Source organism: Aedes albopictus, chromosome 3, assembly GCF_035046485.1.
Source record: "Aedes albopictus strain Foshan chromosome 3, AalbF5, whole genome shotgun sequence".
In the NCBI taxonomy this organism is placed as follows: Eukaryota; Metazoa; Arthropoda; class Insecta; order Diptera; family Culicidae; genus Aedes; species Aedes albopictus.
This window is the reverse complement of record NC_085138.1, coordinates 281164498-281184602: the sequence shown is the minus strand read 5'-3', so window position 1 is coordinate 281184602 and position 20105 is coordinate 281164498. Positions and strand designations below refer to the sequence as shown.

Below are 20105 nucleotides of genomic sequence, written 5' to 3'. Positions count from 1 at the left end.
ACGATGATCCGTGCACATTGATTTCTATTTTATCTTTACTCTCCTGCAAACCACAGCACAGAGCAAAAGGAAAGAAAAATCGCAAGAGACCAATACACGACATAACGGATTTGACGTTTGAACGGGTGCGTATTGACTAAAAATAAACTCGTTTTGAGGCTGCCTTGATAACACAGCACCGCTCAGGCGTCAAGCGGGGAAACAATTGCATCGTTCGGTACATACAATGCTCAGCCAGCTTGTTTAGAGAGGAGAGAACAATGAAGCACGGTAAAGCGGGTGCGTTTGGTAGCTGCTGAAACAGTAACAGTTGTTTTGGAAATAATTTCATGCTGTTCGAGCAAATTGCTCGAATATACAAACATTCAATGATATTATTTATGAGCAGTTTGAAGTTTGTATGAATAAATATAATAATATGTAAAAGCTTTCATTCAGCGCTACATCCGATTTGTGTAATACTCAACACGTAACAATTTGGTCATTCACATAAACCATATTTCATTGAACAATGAATAAAAATCACGACTGCTCGAAAGCTCTCATGGTTTGTAGTCGTTGATGAAACGTGTAATTCTGGTGCATATGTTAGTTCAATGCCCTTGCACGAAAATGTTGAAGTATTTCCACGTATATGCTCGAGTTTGTTGAAGTATTTGTGAATATTTGTTAATTTTTATGATGACCTGGGAATTCTGGTAAATATTTGAGTTCAATCAGATTGCTCGAGCATTTGTTGAAGTATTTGTGAATATTTGATAATTTTTATGATGACCTGGGAATTCTGGTGAATATTTGGGTTCAATCAGACTGCTCGTGCATTTTTTTAAGTATTTGTGAATATTTGTTGATTTTTATGATGATCTGGGAATTCTGGTGAATATTTGAGTTCAATGAGCTTGCTCGAGGGTTCTTGACGAATTTGTGAATATTTGTTGATTTTTATGGTGACTTGGGAGTTCTGGTGAATATTTGGGTTCAATCAGATTGCTCGAGCATTTGTTGAAGTGTTTGTGAATATTTGTTGATTTTTATGATGATCTGGGAATTCTGGTGAATATTTGAGTTCAAGCTCATTGAACTCGAGAGCTCGAGAGTTCATGAAGTGTTTGTGAATATTTGTTAATTTTTATGATGATCTGGGAATTCTGGTGAATATTTGGGTTCAATCAGACTGCTCGACCGTTTTTTGAAGTATTTGTGAATATTTGTTGATTTTTATGATGATCTGGGAATTCTGGTGAATATTTGAGTTCAATGAGGTTGCTCGAGGGTTCATGAAGTATTTGTGAATATTTGTTAATTTTTATGATGACCAGGGAATTCTGGTGAATATTTGAGTTCAATGAGCTTGCTCGAGGGTTTATGAAGTATTTGTGAATAATTGATGATTTTTATGATGTCCTGGGAATTTCGGTGAATAGTTGAGTTGAATGATTTTACTCGAGGGTTTGTTGAAGTATTGTGAATATTTGTTGATTTTTATGATGACCTGGGAATTCTGGTGAATATTTGAGTTCAATGAGGTTGCTCGAGGTTTCATGAAGTATTTGTGAATATTTGTAAATTTTTATGATGACCTGGGAATTCTGGTGAATATTTGGGTTCAATCAGACTGCTCGAGCATTTTTTGAAGTATTTGTGAATATTTGTTGATTTTTATGATGATCTGGGAATTCTGGTGAATATTTGAGTTCAATGAGCTTGCTAGAGGGTTCATGAAGTATTTGTGAATATTTGTTAATTTTTATGATGACCTGGGAATTCTGGTAAATATTTGAGTTCAATGAGCTTGCTCGAGGGTTCATGAAGTATTTGTGAATATTTGTTGATTTTTATGATGACCTGGAAATTCTGGTGAATATTCGAGTTCAATGAGGTTGCTCGAGAGTTCATGAAGTGTTTGTGAATATTTGTTAATTTTTATGATGATCTGGGAATTCTGGTGAATATTTGGGTTCAATCAGACTGCTCGACCGTTTTTTGAAGTATTTGTGAATATTTGTTGATTTTTATGATGATCTGGGAATTCTGGTGAATATTTGAGTTCAATGAGCTTGCTCGAGGGTTTATGAAGTATTTGTGAATATTTGTTAATTTTTATGATGACCTGGGAATTCTGGTAAATATTTGAGTTCAATGAGCTTGCCCGAGGGTTCATGAAGTATTTGTGAATATTTGTTGATTTTTATTATGATCTGGGAATTCTGGTGAATATTCGAGTTCAATGAGCTTGCTCGAGAGTTTTTGAAGTATTTATGAATAATTGATGATTTTTATGATGACCTGGGAATTTCGGTGAATAGTTGAGTTGAATGATTTTACTCGAGGGTTTGTTGAAGTATTTGTGAATATTTGTTAATTTTTATGATGACCTGGGAATTCTGGTAAATATTTGAGTTCAATGAGCTTGCTCGAGCATTTTTTGAAGTATTTGTGAATATTTGTTGATTTTTATGATGATCTGGGAATTCTGGTAAATATTTGAGTTCAATGAGCTTGCTCGAGGGTTTATGAAGTATTTGTGAATATTTGTTGATTTTTATGATGATCTGGGAATTCTGGTGAATATTTGAGTTCAATAAGCTTGCTCGAGAGTTTTTGAAGTACTTATGAATAATTGATGATTTTTATGATGACCTGGGAATTTCGGTGAATAGTTGAGTTGAATGATTTTACTCGAGGGTTTGTTGAAGTATTTGTGAATATTTGTTGATTTTTATGATGACCTGGGAATTCTGGTGAATATTTGAGTTCAATGAGCTTGCTCGAGAATTTTTGAAGTATTTGTGAATATTTGTTGATTTTTATGATGATCTGGGAATTCTGGTGAATATTTGAGTTCAATGAGCTTGCTCGAGGGTTCTTGACGAATTTGTGAATATTTGTTGATTTTTATGGTGACTTGGGAGTTCTGGTGAATATTTGGGTTCAATCAGATTGCTCGAGCATTTGTTGAAGTATTTGTGAATATTTGTTGATTTTTATAATGATCTGGGAATTCTGGTGAATATTTGAGTTCAATGAGGTTGCTCGAGGGTTTATGAAGTATTTGTGAATATTTGTTAATTTTTATGATGACCTGGAAATTCTGGTAAATATTTGAGTTCAATGAGCTTGCTCGAGGGTTCATGAAGTATTTGTGAATATTTGTTGATTTTTATGATGATCTGGGAATTCTGGTGAATATTTGAGTTCAATCAGACTGCTCGACCGTTTTTGAAGTATTTGTGAATATTTGTTGATTTTTATGATGACCTGGGAATTCTGGTGAATATTTGGGTTCAATGAGCTTGCTCGAGAGTTTTTGAAGTATTTGTGAATAATTGATGATTTTTATGATGACCTAGGAATTTCGGTGAATAGTTGAGTTGAATGATTTTACTCGAGGGTTTGCTGAAGTATTTGTGAATATTTGTTGATTTTTATGATGATCTGGGAATTCTGGTGAATATTTGGGTTCAATCAGACTGCTCGACCGTTTTTTGAAGTATTTGTGAATATTTGTTGATTTTTATGATGACCTGGGAATTCTGGTAAATATTTGAGTTCAATGAGCTTGCTCGAGGGTTTATGAAGTATTTGTGAATATTTGTTAATTTTTATGATGACCTGGGAATTCTGGTAAATATTTGAGTTCAATGAGCTTGCTCGAGGGTTCATGAAGTATTTGTGAATATTTGTAAATTTTTATGATGACCTGGGAATTCTGGTGAATATTTGGGTTCAATCAGATTGCTCGACCGTTTTTTGAAGTATTTGTGAATATTTGTTGATTTTTATGATGACCTGGGAATTCTGGTGAATATTTGAGTTCAATGAGCTTGCTCGAGGGTTTATGAAGTATTTGTGAATATTTGTTAATTTTTATGATGATCTGGGAATTCTGGTAAATATTTGAGTTCAATGAGCTTGCTCGAGAGTTTTTGAAGTATTTGTGAATAATTGATGATTTTTATGATGACCTAGGAATTTCGGTGAATAGTTGAGTTGAATGATTTTACTCGAGGGTTTGCTGAAGTATTTGTGAATATTTGTTGATTTTTATGATGATCTGGGAATTCTGGTGAATATTTGGGTTCAATCAGACTGCTCGACCGTTTTTTGAAGTATTTGTGAATATTTGTTGATTTTTATGATGATCTGGGAATTCTGGTGAATATTTGAGTTCAATGAGGTTGCTCGAGGAATCATGAAGTATTTGTGAATATTTGTTAATTTTTATGATGACCTGGGAATTCTGGTGAATATTCGGGTTCAATCAGACTGCTCGAGCATTTTTTGAAGTATTTGTGAATATTTGTTGATTTTTATGATGATCTGGGAATTCTGGTAAATATTTGAATTCAATGAGCTTGCTCGAAGGTTTATGAAGTAATTGTGAATATTTGTTAATTTTTATGATGACCTGGGAATTCTGGTAAATATTTGAGTTCAATGAGCTTGCTCGAGCATTTTTTGAAGTATTTGTGAATATTTGTTGATTTTTATGATGATCTGGGAATTCTGGTGAATATTTGAGTTCAATAAGCTTGCTCGAGAGTTTTTGAAGTACTTATGAATAATTGATGATTTTTATGATGACCTGGGAATTTCGGTGAATAGTTGAGTTGAATGATTTTACTCGAGGGTTTGTTGAAGTATTTGTGAATATTTGTTGATTTTTATGATGACCTGGGAATTCTGGTGAATATTTGAGTTCAATGAGCTTGCTCGAGAATTTTTGAAGTATTTGTGAATATTTGTTGATTTTTATGATGATCTGGGAATTCTGGTGAATATTTGAGTTCAATGAGCTTGCTCGAGGGTTCTTGACGAATTTGTGAATATTTGTTGATTTTTATGGTGACTTGGGAGTTCTGGTGAATATTTGGGTTCAATCAGATTGCTCGAGCATTTGTTGAAGTATTTGTGAATATTTGTTGATTTTTATAATGATCTGGGAATTCTGGTGAATATTTGAGTTCAATGAGGTTGCTCGAGGGTTTATGAAGTATTTGTGAATATTTGTTAATTTTTATGATGACCTGGAAATTCTGGTAAATATTTGAGTTCGATGAGCTTGCTCGAGGGTTCATGAAGTATTTGTGAATATTTGTTGATTTTTATGATGATCTGGGAATTCTGGTGAATATTTGAGTTCAATCAGACTGCTCGACCGTTTTTGAAGTATTTGTGAATATTTGTTGATTTTTATGATGATCTGGGAATTCTGGTGTATATTTGATTTCAATGAGCTTGCTCGAGAGTTTTTGAAGTATTTGTGAATAATTGATGATTTTTATGATGCCCTGGGAATTTCGGTGAATTGTTGAGTTGAATGATTTTACTCGAGGGTTTGTTGAAGTATTTGTGAATATTTGTTGATTTTTATGATGACCTGGGAATTCTGGTGAATATTTGGGTTCAATCAGATTGCTCAAGAGTTTGTTGAAGTATTTGTGAATGTTTGTTAATTTGTATGATGACCTGGGAATTCTGGTGAATATTCGAGTTCAATGAGCTTGCTCGAGGGTTTTTGAAGTATTCGTGAATAATTGATGATTTTTATGATGACCTGTGAATTTCGGTGAATAGTTGAGTTGAATGATTCTACTCGAGGGTTTGATGAAGAATTTGTGAATATTTGTTGATTTTTATGATGATCTGGGAATTTTGGTGAATATTTGATTTCAATGAACTTGCTTGAGGGTTCTTGAAGAATTTGGGAATATTTGTTGATTTTTATGATGATCTGGGAATTCTGGTAATTATTTGAATTCAATCTCAGCAAACTCAGATATTCATTACAATTCCTAAGTTATCATAAAAAATGCAGGAATGCTCTCAAATTCTTCAAGAATCCTCGAGCAAGCTCAGTGAACTCAGGTATTCATCTGAATTCCTCAGATATCGTAAAATCGAGGAAAACTCTAAAATTATTCAAGAGCCCTCGATTAAGCTCAGCAATCCAGAAATTCCCAGTTATCATAAAAAATCTAGAAATATTACCAAATTCTTCAAGAATCCTCGAGTAAGCTCAGTGAACTCAAGTATTCATTAGAATTCCCAAATAATCACAAGAAATCAAAGAATACACTCAAATTCTTTAAAAATCCATGAGCAAGCTCAGTGAACACAAATATTCATCTGAATTCCTCGGTTATCGTAAAATTGAGGAATTATCTAAAATTCGTCAATAACCCTCGAATATTCTCAGCAAACTCAGATAATCATCAAAATTCCAAAATAATCACAAAACAATCAAGAATTACTCGCAAATTATTCAAGAATTCTCGAGCAAGCTTACTGAACTCAAATATTCATTAGAATTCTTAAATAATCACAAAAAATCGAGAAATATTCCCAAATTCTTCAAGAATCCTGGAGTAAGCTCAGTGATCTCAAATATTTGGCTGAAATCCTAAGTTATCATAAAACCGAGCAAAACTCTAACATTCTTCCAGAATCCTCAGTAAGCTAAGCTTAGTAAACTCAGATATTTATTAGAATTCCTAAATAATCACAATAAATCGAAGAATACTCTCAAATTCTTTAAAAATCCTCGAATATTCTCAGCAATTCAGATATTCATTAAAATTCCTAAATAACCACATAATATCGAGGAATACTCTCCAATTTTTCAATAATCCTCGAAAAATCGTAGCAAAGTCAGATATTCATTAGTACAGTGGTTTATCGGTTTTATCACGATCAAAAAAAAAATTTACCGTGATATCACGGAGACAAATTTCGTTCGTTTGAAACAAAAATATTCATGTTTATTCAGTAAACTGATAAAATATTTAAAACTAAAATATTAATTTTTAAAACAAACTCAATTACATATTGATTTCTCCAATACCCATTGAAGAGCCCCCCGTTCCGCCGTCGAGAACATAAACAAAACTCTCAAGTTCCAGCTGCATCACCAAACAAGTTTTCCTCTTGCAAAAAAAGGCAAGTTTCACCAAAAGTTTCCACGAAATCCCATTAATTTCGGGAGCGTATGTTATCTACATGATGTTGGCATTGAAAGTGCCACGCGGGAAGTGGATTTTCCTAGAGAAGGAAATAATTTTGTAAATTTAATTGGAAAACAAATATTTCCGTAGGGCTGACCTGCCACAAAAAAAACAAAAATTTTTACATTTGTTTCTAACATAACCAGTCAGAAGATACATGTTTGTTTCAAAAATGGATTGAATTTGCTTCAAATGTGACGTTCGATTTGCTCCAAACAGTTTTATTTTTGTTGCCAGAACAAATTGACAATTTATTTGAGTTTACCTGGAATATTTTTGATTTTACCATGCTTTTTTCTGCGTGATAAAGAAACCGTGAATTTGGTGAAACGAGAAAAAAAATGTAATTTTTTCATTCAAAATCGTTCAGTTGTAATATATATGAGTCGTAGTTCACATTTTTTAACAGTTTTGGTGGACTGGGCAATGCAGTATTGATTTTATTTTGATTTCGGAATGTTTTAGAACAAGTGTGATAAAAACGAAACGGAAATCGTGATAAAATCGAATAGAAAAGCGTGAATTCGGGCGAGTAGTGATTAAAACGACTACTGATAAAACCGAAACGCCACTGTATTTCCAAATAATCACAAAATTCGAGGAATACTCTAAAATTCTTCAAAAATATTCATCTGAATTCCTCAGTTATCGTAAAATCGAGGAAAACTCCTAACATTCTTCAATAATCCTCGAATAAGCTCAGCAAACTCAAATATTCATTAGAATTCCTAAATAATCACAAAATATCGAGGAATACTCTAAAACTCTTCAAGAATCCTCGAATAAGCTCAGAAAACTCAAGTATTCATTAGAATTCCCAAATAATAACAAAAAAAACGAGGAATACTCTAAAACTCTTCAAGAATGCTCGAATAAGCTCAGCAAATTCAAATATTCATTAGAATTCTCAAATTACCACAAAATATCGAGGAATACTCTGAAACTCTTCAAGAATCCTCGAATAAGCTCAGCAAACTCAAATATTCATTAAAATTCCCGAATAATCACATAATATCGAGCAATACTCTAAAACTCTTCAAGAAGTCTCGAGCAAGCTTAGTGAACTCAAACATTCATCTGAATTTCTCAGTTATCGTAAAATCGAGGAAAACTCCTAACATTCTTCAAGAACCCTCGAATAAGCTCAGCAAACTCAAATATTCATAAGAATTCCCAAATAATCATAAAATATCGAGGAATACTCTAAAACTCTTCAAGAATCCTCGAATAAGCTCAGCAAACTCAAATATTCATTAGAATTCCCAAATAATCACAAAATATCGAGGAATACTCTAAAACTCTTCAAGAATCCTCGAATTATCTCAGCAAACTCAAATATTCATTAGAACTCCCAAATAACCACAAAATATCGAGGAAGACTCTAAAACTCTTCAAAAATCCTCGAATTAGCTCAGCAAACTCAAATATTCATTAGAATTCTCAAATAATCACAAAATATCGAGGAATACTCTAAAATTCTTTAAGAATCCTCGAATCAGCTCAGCAAACTCAAATACTCATTAGAATTCCCAAATAATCACAAAATATCGAGGAATACTCTAAAACTCTTTAAGAATCCTCGAATTAGCTCAGCAAACTCAAATATTCAATAGAATTCCCAAATAATCACAAAATATCGAGGAATACTCTAAAATTCTTTAAGAATCCTCGAATTAGCTCAGCAAACTCAAATATTCATTAGAATTCCCAAATAATCACAAAATATCGAGGAATACTCTAAAACTCTTCAAGAATCCTCGAGTTAGCTCATCAAACTCAAATATTCATTAGAGTTCCCAAATAATAACAACAAATCGAGGAATACTCTAAAACTCTTCAAGAATCCTCGAGCAAGCTCAGCAAACTCAAATATTCATTAGAATTCCCAAATAATCACAAATTATCGAGAAATACTCTGAAACTCTTCAAGAATCCTCGAATAAGCTCAGCAAACTCAAATATTCATTAAAATTCCCGAATAATCACATAATATCGAGGAATACTCTAAAACTCTTCAAGAAGTCTCGAGCAAGCTTAGTGAACTCAAACATTCATCTGAATTTCTCAGTTATCGTAAAATCGAGGAAAACTCCTAACATTCTTCAAGAACCCTCGAATAAGCTCAGCAAACTCAAATATTCATTAGAATTCCCAAATAATAACAACAAATCGAGGAATACTCTAAAACTCTTCAAGAAGCCTCGAGCAAGCTCAGTAAACTCAAACATTCATCTGAATTTCTCAGTTATCGTAAAATCGAGGAAACTCCTAACATTCTTCAAGAATCCTTGAATAAGCTCAGCAAACTCAGATATTCATAAGTATTCCTAAATAATAACAAAATATCGAGGAATACTCTAAAACTCTTCAAGAATCTTCGAATAAGCTCAGCAAACTCAAATATTCATTAGAATTCCCAAATAATCACAAAATATCAAAGAATACTCTAAAACTCTTCAAAAATCCTCGAATAAGCTCAGCAAACTCAAATATTCATAAGAATTCCCAAATAATCATAAAATATCGAGGAATACTCTAAAACTCTTCAAAAATCCTCGAATAAGCTCAGCAAACTCAAATATTCATTAAAATTCCCGAATAATCACATAATATCGAGGAATACTCTAAAACTCTTCAAGAAGCCGCGAGCAAGCTTAGTGAACTCAAACATTCATCTAAATTTCTCAGTTATCGTAAAATCGAGGAAAACTCCTAACATTCTTCAAGAATCCTTGAATAAGCTCAGCAAACTCAGATATTCATAAGTATTCCTAAATAATAACAAAATATCGAGGAATACTCTAAAACTCTTCAAGAATCCTCGAATAAGCTCAGCAAACTCCGATGTTCATTAGAATTCCTAATTAATCACAAAAAATCGAGGAATACTCTCAAACTTTTCAAGAATCCTCGAGCAAGCTCTGTGAACTCAAATATTATCCAAATTGATTGACGCATGACAAAATTCGGTTAACATTTGGAAGTGGCTACATACCATGGGGCATAAATTTAGGGTATTGCTCAGTGTATCTGAACAGGAAAATCATAAGTGAATTGACTTCTAACGAACTTGATATATTATTTAGTTTTAGTAAGTTGTGCATTTGGTATATATTCGAGCAGTCAAAGCGTGTTCCACTAAACGCACCGTGGGAGCAAACGCAGAGCAACATACAGAGGATCATCATTGTGAGCAACATAGGGTTGCCATCTTTGGCTAAACGAAGTACGAGATTGGAATAAAACTTTTTTCGGTCGAGCCAGGATCTTTTCTCATTGGATAATATATTCTGGACTTCCTTGGTTATAGAGTGAATTCCTCACAAACGAAAAATGATCGATTGGCATAGTAAGCTCTCAACCAATAACCGAGGAAGTTCTCATAGAAAACTAAAGTAGGCTCAGTTCCATTTTGGTCGTTACTTTAGAAAGATGAAAAATATTCTAAAGCGAAATAAATAACTATATGTAATATGTAAATGTTATTGTTAGAAATGCAACTATGCGTGTTATGCGCATGACCAATCATGGTAACCCTGAACCCCACCACAATTCCATGTGCTCTTGTTTGTCTGTTACGAGCGGAGAAAATGAGAAAATAATTTCTCTCATATGAGAGAAGTTTCATCACAATTTTTAGATTTTTACTGAAATGAAATGTAGACTACTAAAAATGTACCATAGTTAGCGTACTTTTTTTTGGACTAAAATGATCATAAGAAATATCCTCAGAGATTGTCGGGACGATTTTGCGATCAAATGCCTCTAACTACTTCAAATATTAGAAACAAGTGTCAAGGTGGCGAAAACAGCTTTTGACAACAGTTTACTCTTTTCTAATAAATTCAAATTTGGCTAAGTCTAAGATCATGAAATTTTCACTGAATATTCTAAAATATATTTTGAAGAGATTGTCTTGTGGAAATTGTAATATTTGGCTGCATATTCGAGATATTACGATTGAAGTTCCCAAAATCGAATAATCCTCTCTCTCTCACGAGGAGCGTGACCTCAGACCTTAAATTTTATTTTATTGATCAAAGTGTGCAAAAAAGGCGTTCTCAAAAATAGTCGGAAGTGCCTTTTGCTTAATAACTTTGGGTAGATGCATCTATTTTGAAATCTTTAAGATGGACGCTGTTCTTGAAACCTGTCCGGTTCCATCGCAAAAAAAAGTTTTAAAATCGGTTGAAAAACGGCCGAGAAATGCCTTGTCAAAGTTGGACTTCCGACTTTTTTGGACCCTTGGTAGTTCGCGGGAGTTTTCATCCCCTCAGTAGTTTAAGGACAAACGTCTTGAAATCCCGCTCCACCAGTGCATTGAAACTTCAGACGCACAAATCTCAAGAAGCAAACTTCAAACAACAATGCATTTTATTATTCCGTTCTTGCTCACTTGTGATTAGCTTAAAATAAGAAGATCAGGTGCGCTGGTTTTGTTTACGAAGAGATTTGTGCCCTCAAAATCGTGAGTAGGTGCCAAAGTCAGCCATTGTGGCGGCCATTTTGGGATTCTAACAAGTCTGTCCTTAAGTGTTAACTTAACGTATTTAACGATTTTTGTATATAAAAATGTTATTTAAAGTTAACCCATTTCACCACAATTCAAAAAATGAGGCAATTTTATTTCCGTTAAGTTTTAATATGTAAATTTCAACAAATATGTGTGGTTTAATGTCTATGCAGTAAGTAACATTCATTATGTTTCAAATAAACCAAGAAGAATTAAAATTGAATGAAAGATGACAAATATATCAACAAATCTTTTTTTTTGTGTATTTTAACTTATGCTAATTCTACACTCATCAACAAATCACTTTTCTATGTTTAACGAAAGTGACCCTAAACTTTTGGCCGATACATCATTTTGAGGGGTGACCCCAAACTTTTGGTCGATGACATCAAGGGTTAATTTACTTAACAACTTTTTTTCTAGATTTTTTAGCCAAGTTCGGTAAAAAGCAGTTGAAAGTTAATAGAAAATAGGTTATATCACCTTCTTTTCTTAAATACGATCACCTGACGTGGGTGATCAGTTGTTTGCTTCTCATATGAAGTGAACAATAGTGCGTCAGCTTGCATGTTTGGTCGTGGCATTTGCAGTTTAATATTTGGCGACTAGTAATCCTACATTATAGAGATGTGCGGAGGCGGCCATTGTGAGCCAATCGAGCAGAGAGAACTGTCAAAGTGTGAGCCAAATGAACATGTTTATTGTTTGTAGGGAGGCGTTGTTTGTTTGCGTATTGCAATCGACAATAAACATATTACACATATTTATTTTTATTATCGAGAATTTGATATGTAAATTTTGTAAGAAGATAGTATTAAATTAATTCTGCTTTCAAGAGCTTATGCTCATGAAGAAACTTTTGCCGCTGCTCTTCTCAAAAAACTTTCATTGCTGCTGCTTGATTCACTTCTGCCGATGTGATTCGCGCTATTCTTTGCAATGCATTTCAGGTTTCTTCGATTGCGCTGTTATCTTTTTCAAAATTTGGGAAAAAAAGTTCGAATATAATTAGCAAACGTAACAAACGTAAACTTGCACCACAACAAAGTCACGCAAAAAGTTTGAACATCTAGCTTTGTGACAAGTGTTGGAAGCTGTTGTAAACAAAACAAACAGCGTTACTGAATCGACATAGGTATGTAACTTCCGCTCATCTCTATGTAGAGGATTTCTATTGGCGACTAGCTTCCGCGGTTCGATTTGAAATATTAAGTGACCACCTGACGTGGGTGATCGATTGTTTGCTTTCCGAGTGAAGCGAATAATAGCGTGTTAGATCGCATATTTTGTCGCGTCGTTTGCAGTAAATATTAAGCGACCACCTGATGCGGGTGATCGATTGTTTACTTTCCGCGTAAAGCAAACAATAGCACGGCAACCAGCATGGCACGAAGGTCGTATTACTTATCAAAGTGAATCCAGACCCAACGATACCTTTCCTACTAACAAACACTCCTTCCTGCAGCCTTTGGTGGAGTCGCAGCGGTAAACGCGCGGTCCTTCACTTAACAAAGGTTGTTACTAATATTCCCTTCCCTTCCCTCTTCCAACCTGACTGCAAGGACGTGGCCGGCGCCGTTATTGTACCGTTAAAGAGAGTCTCTGAAGCATGCATAGTGAGAATGTTGACCACTCCCAGTCAATTATTCAGTTGATTCATTGTGCAACTGTCATTGGTTCGGGTCAATCACGGAATAGCAACCATAGATGTGTGCAGTCAGTCTAAGCTAAGCTAAGCTATATTACCTCTCTCATCTTAAAATTTGGTCGACCCAATTTCCAGCGAAACTGCCGTTAGTTATGGGCCGGAGATATGGGCCTAAAAAAATTACATGTTTTTGAGGGGGTGACCCCAAACTTTTGATCGGGAGTGTAGTTATCACACCAACGAATACTTTGAATACAAAAAATGTTATTGTTTCCACCATAAAGAGACCATATATGTTATTGTTGAACACATGTCATTTTCAATTCACTAAGTGAGATTAACGGCCTCTACTACATTCGTTGTTTATAGATAGAATAACATATAAAGTAATACTTTTTCGGTTTCAGGATAGCATTTGGAGTTCTTGCAAATGATTTTAAGCCGAAAAGCTGCAGGTAATTGTCATTTGTTATCATTAGTTTACTGCTCTCACTTGCCCCAGTGCATTTCAACATATGGTCTCACTCTATGAGAGTAAACAAACACAATATCACAATTGATCTCGATTTCTTCAGCCTAAGTCGAAATTTACACAAAAGTGAAGCAAAAATCGGCGCCTTAAGTAATCAATCGTTGAATTATACTTAATTACCTGTATTTCAACAATAAAGTTGTTGTTTAAAATAGTGAAACCTTGGGTAAACTTTCGAAACCATGTAAATTTCATATTTTCCTTTAAACATCTTCTACTATTTTTCGTTTTACGCTGCATAATGAGTTTTTCTGAGTGTTGAGAAACCGGGTATTCAAAGTTCACGATTCAAAAAATCATTATCTAATGATCGCAACATTATGTAAGATAGAAGATGTTACTGAAAAAATTTGAAAGTCTAGATTTCCTTTTGGCTAGATTAGTCAACTTTGTAATATGAAAAGCAAGTTGAAAAATCTTTCTTCTTTTAAACTTTATGACGCTTTTCGAATAAAAAAATAGTTTTGGTTTTGCACGAGCTGCTAGAGTTAAATTAACTTTTTACCTAGTGATTCGTTATTTTATGTGTCACGTAATATATGCACGATACACAAAACTCTTCCAACATAGACCTCTAAACATACACTCCCGATCAAAAGTTTGGGGTCACTCCCTCAAAAACATATCATTTTTTTAGGCCCATATCTCCGCCAATTTGCGTCCGATTTCAAAACCCTAGGCTTCATTCAAAAGATAATAAGTCAAAGAAACTTTGAACATGATTTAAAAGAAACTTTTTCAAAAAATTTTGTATGTAAACTTAACCCAAAGTTGCCAAATTTTCTAAAAATTGAATATAAACTTACGGCAGTGTCACTGGAAATTGAGTCGACCAAATTTTAAGATGAGAGCGGTAATATAACCCTTTTTCTATTAGCTTTCAACTGCTTTTTACACAGAACTTAGCTAAAAAAAAGTTACTAAGTAAATTAACTCTTCATGTCATCGACCAAAAGTTTGGGGTCACCCCTCAATATGATGTATGTATCGGTTAAAAGTTTGGGGTCACTATCGTAAAACATGGAAATGTGATTTGGTGATATCTTCGTCATCTATAGTTCAAATTTAATTCTTTTTTGCTAATTTCGAACCTAATTTTGTCCTAAATTTACGTTTGATGTCTTTAACTTAACGTATTTAACGATTTTTGTATATAAAAATGTTATGTAAAGTTTACACATTTCACCACACTTCAAAAAATGAGGCAACTTTACGTTAAGTTTTAGTATGTAAATTTCAACAAATATGTGTGGTTCAATGTCAATGCAGTAAGTACCATTCATTATTTTTTAATTAAGCCAAGAAGAATTAAAATTGAATGAAAGATGACAAAGATATCAACAAATCACTTTTCCATGTTTTACGATAGTGACCCCAAACTTTTGGCCGATACATCATTTTGAGGGGTGATCCAAACTTTTGGTCGATGACATGAAGAGTTAATTTACTTAATAACTTTTTTTCTAGAGTTTTTAGCTAAGTTCTGTAAAAATCAGTTGAAAGCTAATAGAAAATGGGTTATATTACCGCTCTCATCTTAAAATTTGGCGACATTGCCGTAAGTTCATAATCATTTTTTAGAAAATTTGGCAACTTTGGGTTAAGTTTACATAATTATTTTTTTTTGAAAAAGTTTCTTTCCAATCATGTTCAAAGCTTCATTAACTTATTATCTTTTGAATGAGACCTAGGGTTTTGAAATCGGACGCAAATTGGCGCAGATATGGGCCTAAAAAATGATATGTTTTTTAGGAGGTAACCCCAAACTTTTGTTCGGGAGTGTAGTTACTAGTGAATATTAACAATATATGCTACCTTAAATGCAGCAACTATGAGCCATTTTATCAAAAATTCCGTATAGGTCCTACTTGCCCCATGAAACCAAGTAAATGAAGATCTGTTACACTTTTCATTATATGCATAATAAATGGAATGTTAAAATTATGAAACAATTTTAATGCACGTTAATATCAAGAAATATACCAATAATGTATTTTAAAACCATTGGAATTATCAAATTACTTATGTTCGGAAATTTTTGGCATGGCAAAGCCAAACTAGCACTTTTTTAGGTCCCACTTGCCCCGGGATACCTTACTCAAAAATTGAAGAGAGGGTATGCCAGGCTTATATGGGAACGTAGCGCCAGAAAACAGAAGTAGTAACTTGATTAAAAAAGTTTCTACATATTGCAAACGTTTGTTAGTATAGAATTCGCTTTGGTTAAAACACACAGAAATAAAATCTTAAAAAAAACACAGTTTATACAACTTATATAATTTCATAGTTATCTTATAATCACAGAGAACAGACATCCAGGCTAGAACAAATTTCATTCGGAAAGTTGTGTAAGGATTTGAATCTTTACTTGAGTGAGGTTGCAAACCAATACACGATGACAACTCTAACGCCACCAAACACCATATTGCCACAGTCAGTGGTGAATTGAAACATTTCAAGTGGTGAATAAAATTGGTATGGGAAATTAACCGATTGCAGCGCCACGCTATTGCCACATGTGTTGCCGATTTCAAATGGCCGTTAAATTCCTTACACAGTTTCGGAACTGGACTTGGATGTCTGTTCTCTGTGTTATAATATCCACTGATTTTCTGCGAGACCTATTCGTCATCGGATACATGCGGTTGTATCTCTACATCAGATCTGTGAAATATGTCCAAAAAATTGCATCAAACCATTTTAATAAATGTTTACAATTAATCCCAAATTTCGTAAAATTCAGTGTAGGTCATAATCTTTCAGCTATAGGGTGTCCCAGAAAGTATAGACACAACTTTGTATAGCGAAAATACAATCATTTTCTTAACAAACAACAATTTTTATATTTTTGTATTATTATTCAGAGTATTTTAATTGATACCTATGAAGAGTTTATACATTAAAAATGGTTTCTATATGCAGAATGATTAAAATGGAAAAACATCTTTTAAAACTTCTGCACAAACTACTTTTTTACGGTTTTGTCAACTATCCAAATCCGAAACATTTTTTTCGATTTTTTTTCACATGATACATTCGAAAACATGTTTCCTCAGATGGCTCATTGAATTTTTTTTATAAAAATATGTTTTGATTGTGCGTACGAGCAAATCATAATTTTGAGAAAACTGAAAATTTCGCCTTTTCTATTACTGGAATAGACATGCCCACAGACATTCGAGTTTTAAAACATGTTTTGACGAGAATAAAAACAATTCAATCTACACTTTATATAGCTGGAGCATTTATTGAACTTACAGTGAAATTAAAATGTAATTTTCTGCATGTTGTGATATATATTCAGAAGCTTGTTTTCAACTATTAGAAAAACAGGTTTTCAAAGATATCGATTTTGGTGTTTCAATTCATTTTTCAGGTTCAGTATATGTTTTCAATTCGAACTTAGGGTTGTATAATAGATACGCATGTAGAAATACACGGATATATTTTTTGAAATTTTTATCGAGCTTAGTTTCATGCGTGGAAAACAATTTGTTAAGCGATGTTATTGAAAAATATAGCAATTTGTGCAGAAGCTTTAAAAGGTCTTTCAGGAAATGTTCTACCATATTCAAACGAAGTGTGAAATGCAAATTTAAATGATTGGCATTTGATGTTGACATATTAAGGTAGGATATGTGTGAAAATAAAGTTTGTTTATGCATCCATTCCCAAATGGCAGAGCTGCAAAGTTGTGCCCATACTTTCTGGGACACCCTATATATTTCATAAGCAAAAAAAAAAAATGCATTCGATCATTTCATTGATTGCATTATAGAAAGAGAATTTGGTGTATTTATAGTTGATGGTAACTGTTCTTATGCTCCACAATTTACATCTGTCAGTCGACACAAATCAGTTTTAACAATTTATCAAAATGTGACTTTGAATTATTATTATGAAATTTGTCAATTTCTATCTTCATTATCGACAAATCTGTTATGATTCGATTCGAACGATCTGTTACAAATCTGTTCTTTCTTTGTACCAAATTGTTTGAGACGCTTGGTGAGTTCATGATTAGGGTTCTAATGTTAAGAACTCTATTTTGTTATAAAATGAATAGAAACAGCCATAAAATATCCATATCTATGTAACTTTCTTCTCTCAGAGACAAACGCAAAGGTCAACATTCGAATCACTATAATTTTAGCGAGAAGCAGTCCATTATGCGTATCATTTAGAGTATATTGCCCATTGCACGGTGACGTCATCAAGAAATCGCTCTCTTTCTCTCCTACGGGAAATTAGAAAACAACAGGACCAACACCTGTCAAATTTGACAGGTACTGGTCCTGTTGTTTTTAAGCTCTCTGAAGGAGCAAAAGAGATAGAATTTCGCCGTGAGGTGGTCTATAACGATGACGTTTCGTGACGTTAGGGGCTGTCCATAAACCACGTGGTCATTTTTTTGGGACTTTTCAACCCCCCCCCCCCCGCGTGGTCATTTGTCCATACAAATTTTTTTATTTGTCCATACAAAATGGTCATTGGCCGATCCCCCCCCCCTCCCCCTCATGACCACGTGGTTTATGGACAGCCCCTTACGAAATCTAGGTGTGGCGTGTGACGCATCACAATGCGGGGTAGTTTTTACTTACTCATTTCCTCTGGAGCGCACCAAAAACGGCTGATTTTTCCCATGCTGGTATTGTTGGCTCTGAGCTTGCTGTAGGTTCGATGTGGAATTCCGTAGCGGACTTCGTCCGCGGTAAACTTTTCCATTATTCATTCTCTCGACACTATTCGAACGTTGGTTGCTTTTGTTGTTCAAACTGTTGGATCGCACCATACCGGTTCCCGTCGTCCCTGTGGTTCCTTTCAGTAGATTGTTCACTTTCCTACCATTGTTAAACCCATCCGTGCTTCCCCCGAAACCGCGTGTCGTCCCCGGATTCCGAACTTGATTCCTTCCCCGCGAGTTATTATTGTTGTCTCGATAGTTGTTGAGATTTGTCACCGATTTCGAGTTGTGTTTCCCGCCGCCACCACCGCGAAGTGAGCCTCCGCCCCCACGGCGGAAAAGCGAAGTCGCCGGCGATAGACCACGTGTCGAGGGTGGCGGAGATCTCGTTGAGGAGGAGGTGCCTGGTGGTTTGTAAACCATGATGGAAGCCACACAATGAGTGAAATGCTTTTATCACCCTGATTCAATCTGGACACAAACAAGCAACACTAGTAGGGGGTGGGGATGGGGACCAACACTGCCAAATGTGCTTTTTCCCTGGAGTTCCACACCCTTGAATATTAAGTGTGGTTCAAGCATTCACACGGATAACAAAACGTAAAAATTTCGACTGTTTGCATTTCACTGTTTCACTAAGTATGGAAAGCGGCAGCAGCTCATTAACAAACATTGTGCTTTATTTGCTTGATGAATCACGTTTTGATGGTTGATTTTCACTGATTTTTTTTTTTTATGTTTGCACTTATTAGTTGATGATGGTTAATGAAGCAAGAATTCCGATATGTGAAGTAGACCAATTATTGAACGCATTTGAAATCTAGGAACATAAAGGAGAAAATGAGACGCAGTTATTTTTAAATCAATGTTTGTGAATGTATGATAATTGGACAACTATGTGCATACAGAATATGTATCAAAAGTGCAGATTTAAAATTGTAAGAACGATAAGTGTTATGTCTTGTCTCGTGTCGCGTCTCGGATGTGCCGTGAAGTGCTTACGTTAGCATAAACTGTAAAAGTTAATAGTAGTATTCATTAATTTGAGTTCCTTTGAAATTAGTGGTGTCCTTTTCGCAGTTTAAATTTGAATTAAGCAATTTGTTACGTGTTCCTTGTGTACGTACAATGATCGTTAAATTAATTAACCTTAGACGAACAGCATAAAAATAAGCATAGTTAAGCAAAAGCAAAATAGTAATCATTTAAAGGCAGTATTATTGTTATAAAAACTTACCAAGATAGTATTTATGAGGTTGTAGTTCCTCTAAATATCAATCAAGTAAAAAAGTTGAATTTGGGAGAAATTCGTACTTTCAGACTCCAATCTGAGATACTTGAAGATTTTCGATTCATAACTCACTCTGGCTTGTGAGACTCTCACAGTTAAGAGAATGAATAATTGATTTTCATGATGAATATCAGTTGGCATTTTTCGAGCGTAGTCGATGACATTTGCCATAAATATTGGAGATAAAGCGGTTTTTCCGTGACTTTCTTGTAGAAACGGTATAGTCGCACAAGTTTTTTCATATACTAAATTTGAAGGTTCAGCTTCTGAAGTGAGCTGTAGGTGATTGAGTCTTGCTACATATGTCAAAATGACATTACCCTTCACGTACCCTGTTTCAGGTATTCCGAAGTGGACATATCAATTGATAAATGCAGGATGTTTTGGTTGCAAACCAGATATGTCACCGATGAAACCAGATATGTCACCCGTG

General features: G+C 34.3%; 1 protein-coding gene across 2 annotated transcripts in view; it reads right to left on the bottom strand.

Annotated features, from left to right (window-relative positions):
• Positions 1-20105, bottom strand: part of LOC109401674 (kinesin-like protein KIF12) — a 96619-nt gene that overhangs the window by 62789 nt on the left and 13725 nt on the right. For both annotated transcript variants that reach the window (XM_062861090.1, XM_062861091.1), the window contains exon 3: positions 18299-19201. In XM_062861090.1, coding sequence (XP_062717074.1) covers positions 18299-18804 — 506 coding nt within the window. In that variant the 5' untranslated portion in view covers positions 18805-19201. The remainder of the gene's footprint in view (positions 1-18298; positions 19202-20105) is intronic.